This window comes from Globicephala melas, chromosome 17 (assembly GCF_963455315.2).
Source record: "Globicephala melas chromosome 17, mGloMel1.2, whole genome shotgun sequence".
Lineage (NCBI taxonomy): Eukaryota > Metazoa > Chordata > Mammalia > Artiodactyla > Delphinidae > Globicephala > Globicephala melas.
The window spans coordinates 7,311,501-7,320,342 of NC_083330.1; the positions used below are offsets into that span (position 1 = coordinate 7,311,501).

Consider the following 8,842-nt stretch of genomic DNA (forward strand, 5'->3'; position numbering starts at 1 on the left):
AATCCCTGCTCGGGGAACTAAGATCCCACGTGCCGCGGGGCACGGCCAGAAAAAAAGAAAATTGCTAGAATTCTCTGCTCCTCTCCCTGTATGATCCGCTGTCCTGTACCATCTGTGATGTCCAATCTCAAGTGGGTCTCCCACAAGGACCGTCAAGTCTATTGTCATTCCCCTCCTGCGCTATCTCAAAACCCAATCCCACACCCATATTTCCTTTGCTCTATAAATAATTTTGCTTTGCATGTCTCAGATAGTACAGGTCATCAGGCATAAACTCCCCTAAATTCCTGGCTTTCTTCACCTAAAACCGTGTGCCGTTTGTGCCCACCCTTTCCTCCTGGCCCTCTATTTCGGAGAAGGGATGGGGCCCGTCCTGTCCAGGGTCAGTCCATCCACCTAAGCTCTCATCCCACGCCTTTCCACCTCCTCTGAGGCTTTTCTACATCAATTATCCCCTTTCTTGCTGGTATGTTTAAACAACATCTGCACTAGCCCTTTTTGCTCAGAATAAAAACACAGGCCCATCTCGGATCTCAATATGAAACAATCTGAACCTTGCTGTGCACATCACCACGAGTTATCACCCCATCTGTCTTTGAGTCAAGCTTCCTGAAAGGGAAGTCCATCCTCACTGCCTGGACTTCCTCCCCTCCGCTTCTCCCAGCCTCTGACCTAAGTGCAAGACCCCCGCATGCCGTCCTTTCCTCTCTGCCTCAGCTGACACTCCCGATCAGCCCTTCTTTCCTCCGTGAATGTTTGCTCTACAGTTTCTGCGACTCTGTTCTCTCCCGAGAAAGGCATTTTCACGTAGATAACCTGGATTTTCCCTCGTATGCTAAGTCAGAGCCAGAGTACAAGCTCCCAAGCTTTGCCTGCCTCCAGTAATGAGCTGGTCCCAGGGAACGGCGATGTTTGGTCCCAAGAGACTCGGCTTCCAATCTAGTGCACTATTACTGCATGTCAGCTGTTCTACACTGAGAAGCAGTAAGTGAAAACATCGTTATCATACTGAATTCCATTCGCAAGTATGTACTGAGTACCGCCTCCAAAGATGAAACTAACATGTTCCCTCCCCTCCTACAGATGACCATTTGGTTATTTGTGTTCTTATTTTTATTTTATTCTTATTTTTTCTAATAATGAGACATTGCCATCTACTGCCTCATGCTGTCAAATCTGGATGCTCTGTTCACTTTCTCAGGTTACAAAAGATGGACTTTAACAGTTATTTTCAATATATTAAAGATTATCAAAATGTATTTGTAGTATAATTTGAAACATTTTTCATCAACATTTTGTGATTCCATTCTCCTTATACAATGCAGATATAAAATAGAAGGAATATAGGGCCCTGCCTGTGAAAAACGCATGAAATGAATTGAGAAGATTTATCTTAAAATGTAAGGATTTGTTTTAAATTCCATGACATGTGTTATACTTTAAAAACATGGATTTCAAAATACTAAAAGGCTAAATAAAACTGGAAGGCTACTTTCAAACATCAATAAAGAAATATCTTAAAGGTATTTATAACAGGAAATTGTTGGAATTAATACTATTGAAATATATGCCACCCCGAAAAAAAGAGGTTTCAAAAGGCCCCTTCCTCAGCACTCTTTGGAAAATTAAGTTATTAAGGACCACTAGGTTATCCAAAGGCAGCCTGGAACCACACAGAGTGGACAATGGTTTCTGGTCCTGACCGGTGACATCAAATCCCTGTGCGACTATAAACAATGACGTGGCCTCTTTGGCCCTTGGTTTCTCTTCTATAAGAGGTGGAAGGGGGAAGCCTACAATTTCCAGGGTCTCCTTCACCTCTCAATCTTTTATTACATCAAGACAAAGTTTAAAAGATTCACCTTAGGAACTGAATTAAAATTTTACCTTTGAAAGCATATGGTCCGCTTCTGTACGTGTCACTAAATTTATATAATATTCTTTTCGCCCACCAAAGAGCTCAAATCTAAACTTTACATTGACTATATCCACCAAGGTCTTTGCCGCTCTCATTTTATCAGTGTTTTCTACAAGGCACTTCAAATCATCTTAGAGTGAAAATTATTAATAATGAATAGCTAAAGGAATCTACTACATGATTACAGTATTAATTTCTCTTAGATTTTGCAGGAAGGCGAGGTCCAAAAATATTTTCTGAAATTCTTTTTCAATAATAAAATGAACTCTGCCTTCAGGAGACGTTTTCTAACTCCTTTCTCCAAAGACCCTGAATGCCACTCCGAAGAAAAGTTCTAATAAGCCAATGAATCATTTTCTACCAGTGAATATGGCTGCTCATCCTTGACCCAGAGAGATCAAGTTTTCCATTTTTAAAGTATCAGTGCTCTCTGTATAGGTGTTTAATGTCACCTCTAAGTAGTAAAAATGAGAGAGAACAAAAAACCTTTTGCAAAATGAATTAGAAATAAGCATCTCTGCACAATACAGCAATCATAGCAGAAGACCATTTACCTGAACAAACAAGGCAATGATGGCGATTCCACGGGGCTTCCCCACAGCCTCATCGATACTGCCGAACAAGGTGGAGTTCCAGTGTATCAGGTGGAGCTGGGTGAGCAAGAACAGACAGGTAACCTCGTTACTAAACGTACTTCCGCTCAGGAAAACAAAGACGTTATCAACTGCTCCTTGACCATATCTGTATGGTGTCATATGCAACGAGAGTATCACAAACAGACACAGAGATGACTGGTTTAATACTGGTTCTCTGTCTGAATCCCTCCCTTCTCATTTCTGAACAGAAGCAGTGCTGAATGCCACTCAAGTTCTGCTTTTGTCCTAATCAGGAGCACATCTAAGAAGACTAGCAGATTTCACATTGATTTAGCTGCCTTTCCTTAGACGCCATCCCCTCTGGCTCTCAATAAAACAGAACTCTGGTCTGGGCACAAACACCAGAACTCATTCGAAGGATTACCACCTACATACTCAAGTATGTGTCACCCAGTATTTCCATCAAGGATAATAACAAAACCGGTCTCCAATTCTGTAAGTTCTTTCCACTCTCTAAGAATATGTAGACAGATAGCATCCTATAAAAGGCGCTGCATCTTTTTAAAGCATGGTAACATAATGAATGCTGATGGAGAACTCTAAACGAAAGCCATTTCCTGTCCTGGAGATAAAATTTTACCTGTGAAGGAATGACAAACAATACTCCAGAGGATTCTCCCACTACTAGCCCCGTAAAGCTCTGTAGTCTTCAGGTTTATGTAGAATGTGCACTTGCTCCTACAGTGCTGATAAAACGCTTGCAAGAAGCCAGATTCAATCCCCTGGTTAAAATCAAATGGCCGCTGAGGTTCTCAGTGGAACAGTAGCAAGGTAAACCTTCCACCTAGAATACTAATCTTCATCGCTTTAGCTTTTCATCAAGTTACCATTACTTGCTGCCTGAAAACAGTGACCCATTTAAAAATTAATTTTAATCCAAAAAGACATACTAAAATTCAATCACCATGTCATTTTAGCATCCATATTAAAATATTAAGGAAAATTATCATGAGGATTGCCATGAACTTTGAAGTTTCTCCTGCTGAATTTGTCCAACTAGAATTCAAGATTATAAAGCTGACCACTAGGGGGAAGTAATGAGGTCCTCTGCCTATAATAGAAACGGTCACCCAGGACAGGTCAGGCTATGAAAAGCCCACATGAACTTGGATTGTCCAGTAAATGTAACTGGCAAGGCACTGCCTTTAAGAAAGCGATGTTCTATAACCTTTCAGTTAGTAATGAAAGACAGACCAATTTAATCTTTCCTTTTCCGGCTGCAACAATAGCTTTGGAGCCCCAGTGGTACAGATAAGTGTACAGTGGTACAGATAAGAACTGATTGCCTTAATTAAATCAACAAAAAAAGCCCAAGGCTGAAATCTATTTTAATTCCACAAATTGCAAAGTTCAAATCAACATTTTTCTTACTTCTCATAGCGACAGTATGGAGCTTTTTTTTTTTTTTCCTGAAACAAAACAAACCCAAAAAAGTATGTTTGGGGTTTTTTTGTCGTTTTTTTTTTTGCCACTCCTCCATAATTCAGCAACATCATCACTCACACCTGTTCCTCAAAACCTACTTCACATGTTTTTGTGTTTAAAAAATTAAGGGTCTCCACTCCTTAAGTGTGTGCTGTACATGGCAACTTCGTTTTAAAGAGTACAGTACGGGGGAATTCCCTGGCAGTCCAGTGGTTAGGACTCGGTGCTTTCACTGCTGGGGCCCAGGTTCAATCCCTGGTCGGGGAACTAAGATCCACAAGCCTCGCAGCACACCACCGTACCCCCCCCCCCAAAAAAAGAGTACGGTATGGAATACCTGATGGTGGAGAAATATGGCCAACACCACCTGGGCCAGGTGACCAAGGCCAACATCGGCAGTCATCAGACATGTTGATACAGGCACCCTGGACATGATGTGATGAAAAGGACATTTTTCCTGTGTGCTCTTTCTCCCAATAACGCATAACCCCAGTCTAACCCAGAGGGAAACGTCAGACAAATCTCAAGAGAAGGACATTCTACAAAATACCTGACCAGTATTTTGCAAAACTGTCAAGGTCATCAAAGAACAAAGAAAGCCTGAGACAATGTCACAGCCAAGAAGAGTCTAGGGAAACATGAGAACTAAATGTAAAGTGGTGTCATAGGTGAGATCTTGGAACAGAAAAAGGACATTAGATGAAAATGAAGGAAACTGAATAAAATACTTAGTGTATTGAGATTGGTCCACTAATTATAACCAATGTACCATACTAATGTAAGATGTTAATAACAGGAAACTGGGTGTAGGTCAGGTGGGAATTTTCTGTACTATTTTCATAATTTTCCTGTAAATCTAAAACTGTTCTTAAAATATACAGTCTATTTTTTAAAAAAAAAAGAAAGAAAAGAAAAATTAAGGGACATCCTGGCACTTCCACTAACTCAAGCTAAAAAGGATAACAGAAGATCGCTATGGCCCTTGTGTGACCAGTACAATAACACAGAACGAAAATAGCAAGAGAATCTCTTGTCTGCTCTACCACCTGGGTCTTACCATCAGCTGATACTCCAGTAAGGAGCAAAAGAGATTCTTCCCTCACACTCCACAAGGAACCCACACTTCAGAGACAAAGCTCCAGCCTGGTATTTACTGAGAGACGCCCCTCTCTTGGAGGTGCTTTCTCTCATTAAGACCGAACAGAACATCATCAGAAATCCCCTTGCCAAGCCACTAGAGGATGGTTAATTCAAGGACCAGGCAAATTTCCAACACATTCTGGAAACCAGCTGTAACCGGTAGTGGTCACATAGATGAGCAGTCCACGCCCATCGCACACTCCACATGTTTGCTGCCTCTCGGCCTGTGTTCCCTGAGCCCTGCCTCACTCCACCCATGTTAGTTTGCTGCCATGACAAAGTGCCACAGACTAGGTGGCTTAAACCACAGAAGTTTATTTTCTGAAAGTTCTGGAGGCGTGAAGTCCGAGATCAAGGTGTGGGCAGGGTTGGTTTCTCCCGAAGCCTCTCTCCTTGGCTTGCGGACGCCCACCATCTCCCTTGACCTCACATGGTCTCTCCTCTGTGCATGTCTGTGTCCAAATTTCCTTTTCGTATAAGGACACCAGTCATACTGGACAAGGGCCCCCACTAGTGACCTCATTTTCACCTAACAGCCTCTGTAAAGATCCTGACCCCAAACACAGTCACATTCTGCTGTATTAGGAGCTAAGGCTTCAACATATGAATTGGTTGGTGAGGCGGGAGGGGCGGGGGGGGGGGGAATTCAGCGCCTAACACCGTCTATCTCCCCCTTTCCTTTCTCCCCAGCTTAATGAAGTTTTTTCAGGTCTGAGAAGCCTGAATTATTCACATCACCTTCCCGTCTCTCTCAGCCCCTTCTTTATTCCTATTATCTTATATTTTGCCTTATATTAGTGTTGGTTCTGTTTCATAGAGCAAAGCCATAGAGACAGGAAAATCATCAGTGCCTGTGAAGAACTGAGTACTTTGGGGGTAACTAGAGGGCACATAAGACCAGCAGTGACAGGAGAGGTGGGGCTGGAAAGTTAGAGGGGTTTGGATGGCACAGAGGTTTAAATTTTATCGTAACTGTGCTTTGGGAAACACTAAAGCAATATATTATTGCAGTGAATATTATCATTACTTATGCTCCTTAGAATCAGTCAAAATCCCCCTTCAAAGGTTCTTCCAACAGAACGGGGATGGATGGAAGTATCTGGCATGGGAGGTGGGAAGGTAAGCTAGGTGGCTACCACGAAAGTTCCAACAGAAGATTACGATACAGGTGTGCGATGATTAACTTTGTGTGTCAACATGGCTAGGCTATGGTGCCCAGTTGTTTGGTCAAACTTCAGTCTAGATGTTGCTTTGAAGGTATTTTTTAGCTGTGGTAACATTTAAATCAGTCGACTGAGCAAAGCAGATTACCCTCCATTATGTGGGTGGGCCTCATCCAATCAGTTGAAGGAGAAGGAATTCTACCTCCGGAGTGAAAAAATCCTACCTGCATTTCCAGCCTCTGGCCTGCCCTGCATACTTCAGATTTGCCAGTTCCTTAAAATAAATCTTAACTCTCCTCTCTCTGTCTCAGAATATACATATACTGTTTCTCCTGAGAACTCTAATACAGGTTGTACAAACAAACAAAAAGTGTGTGACGAGAAAAAAAGTGTGGAGATGAACGGAGGCTTAAATCTGAACAAGATTAGAAGCAACAGGAATAAAGACAAAGGGCTCTAACAATTACTGTGACAGTGTTTGCAATTTGTTCTTCTAAGACTAAACATGGCTCCTCTGGCAAAGGGTCGGGGACAAAATGATCTACTGATGCTCAAAAAGAACATATTAGAACGTCTGCGTACCTTTATTTTTATCCAATGTCTTTTCACTTCAATTTTCCTATGCTACACAAAATAGATTATATATTATATATATAATACACATAGCACATCTATAATACATATGAGTGCAGGGATTCATTTAGTAATAAATATGAACATATTGAGGACATGTGCTCTGAAATTTGTCTGGGCACAAATGGATTTGAACGGAAAGGCATTTGATACTAAGGATATGGTTTAGATAATGATGACGCAGCCCATGGAGTCCCAGGGAGGCTTAGCAGAGGTCCAAGCAGACAGTTATCTGCTGAGGGCACATGGGAGACTCATTTCCAAGTCTAACAGTGCAGACAAGCTCTGGGGCGGGGCAGGTCTACGGCAGAGGGCAGAACGGCAAGGGGCAACACTGCACTTGTGCGACTCTAGTGCTAACTTCTTAGAGGCAACAGCTCTCATAAAAGACTTCTGAGCTGGGAGCCACCAGCCTTGGACGCTTGTCTCAGCTCCTAGCTCTGCGAACCTCACAAGCCACCATCTCTCGGAGCATGTCTCCCTTTACCGTAAGGAGCGCTACGCCTTAAAGCTCGGCTTCTTCACACCTTCTCTGTCCTCCCGTTGGGCTCTCTTTACCCCCATATTCCTATCACATTTCGCCCTCCTTAGCTTTAGTTACACGTGACCCACAAAGGCAGAGAAGCGGGGTGATGCCTTGGAGGGCGGCAAGCAGCTTTCCAGTTTGCAGTGCAGCCCAAGGTCATCAACACTGCTCGTTTCTAAGGAGGACAAGGGTTGGAGGGTGTGCTGACTCCGTCCGCTGCCTCGACTCAGAGGGGCCCCTCTGCTCAGCCAGCTCACTCCTCCGATGACACAGGCAGGACTTGGCCTCACGAAGGTCTCTGGAGCCTAGACCTTCTTTGCCTGCAAACACACGGGACAGCAGGTGGCAGAGGGCTTGCCTCTTGCAGTCTGAACCCAAACTCCTACCAAGCTTGCCAACAAGAACAGCTGAACAACAGATGATTCTTCCTCAGCGGAAGCGAGGGGCAGCTCCCCACCCGCTCAGTGACTCTTCCTCGAGAAGTAAAATGTTCTGTCTTTCTCCCAAACTGGGGTATCAGAGCAGGAAGCCCACAGTGAAAGCTGAGTCTTTCCTCACCTCTTACCATTCTTCCTCCACCCCACCCACCAAGGCCTTCGTGCACGTGGCCTCGTGTGTTAACAGTGTACGTTATTACAGAGACATAAAAGAGCAAAGACCCATTATTACTCTGTCAGCATCACGACCCTCATTCCTTCCTATTAAAAAAAATCTGACCCTAGGATAACAACGGTAAAGCAACCTTTTACAGTTTTAGAGAAAATCTTTGCTCTTTTGCTGAAGGGCTCCCAAATTCCAATTTCCTGCCATTGATTATGCCGCTACACCATGAGTACCTGCGAAACGTTCATCTTAATGTACTTAACTCACAGCAATAGATAAATGTGTCCAAAGTTATGAAACTGTGACAAGCCGTAGCCTTATAATCATTTATTTGTCACCGAGAAAAAATAAGTTTGAACAGTTCGTGGCAGCCTAACAGAAAGCTATCGTCAAGATAAATGAGGTTTATTATTAACACAAATAACACAACCGCATTAGAGTACAAAAGAATGAATCATGAGGAATGGAAAAAGCAGTAAAAACTGGAAAGGCGATTATGACTCACACGTTTCTCTCCCCAGCCCTGTACTCACACAGGTTCTGTGTCTTCTATCTTCAAATGCTTAATGGACATTTCCTTTCAAGTGGCTTCGAGCCACTTCAAGCTGAGTATTTCCAGAACTGACATCCATTCCCTTCAAAGGCACCGTCTCACTGTTTTCTTCATGGAGCCCCCAACCCCCCGGGGACCCCCACCCCTTTATCTCCAACTCACCAAGGCTTTGCTGACCCCTAATCATTTGCATTTCAAAGCTCAACCAATCTCTCTCTAACACTG

The 8,842-nt window shown here is 43.2% G+C and overlaps 1 protein-coding gene across 3 annotated transcripts in view; it reads right to left on the reverse strand.

Annotated features, from left to right (window-relative positions):
- The window catches only part of CA8 (carbonic anhydrase 8), a 214,075-nt gene that overhangs the window by 39,400 nt on the left and 165,833 nt on the right, over window positions 1-8,842 (reverse strand). For all 3 annotated transcript variants that reach the window (XM_060286931.1, XM_060286930.1, XM_030859689.2), the window contains one exon: window positions 2,473-2,568. In XM_060286931.1, the coding sequence (XP_060142914.1) occupies window positions 2,473-2,568 (96 nt within the window). The remainder of the gene's footprint in view (window positions 1-2,472; window positions 2,569-8,842) is intronic.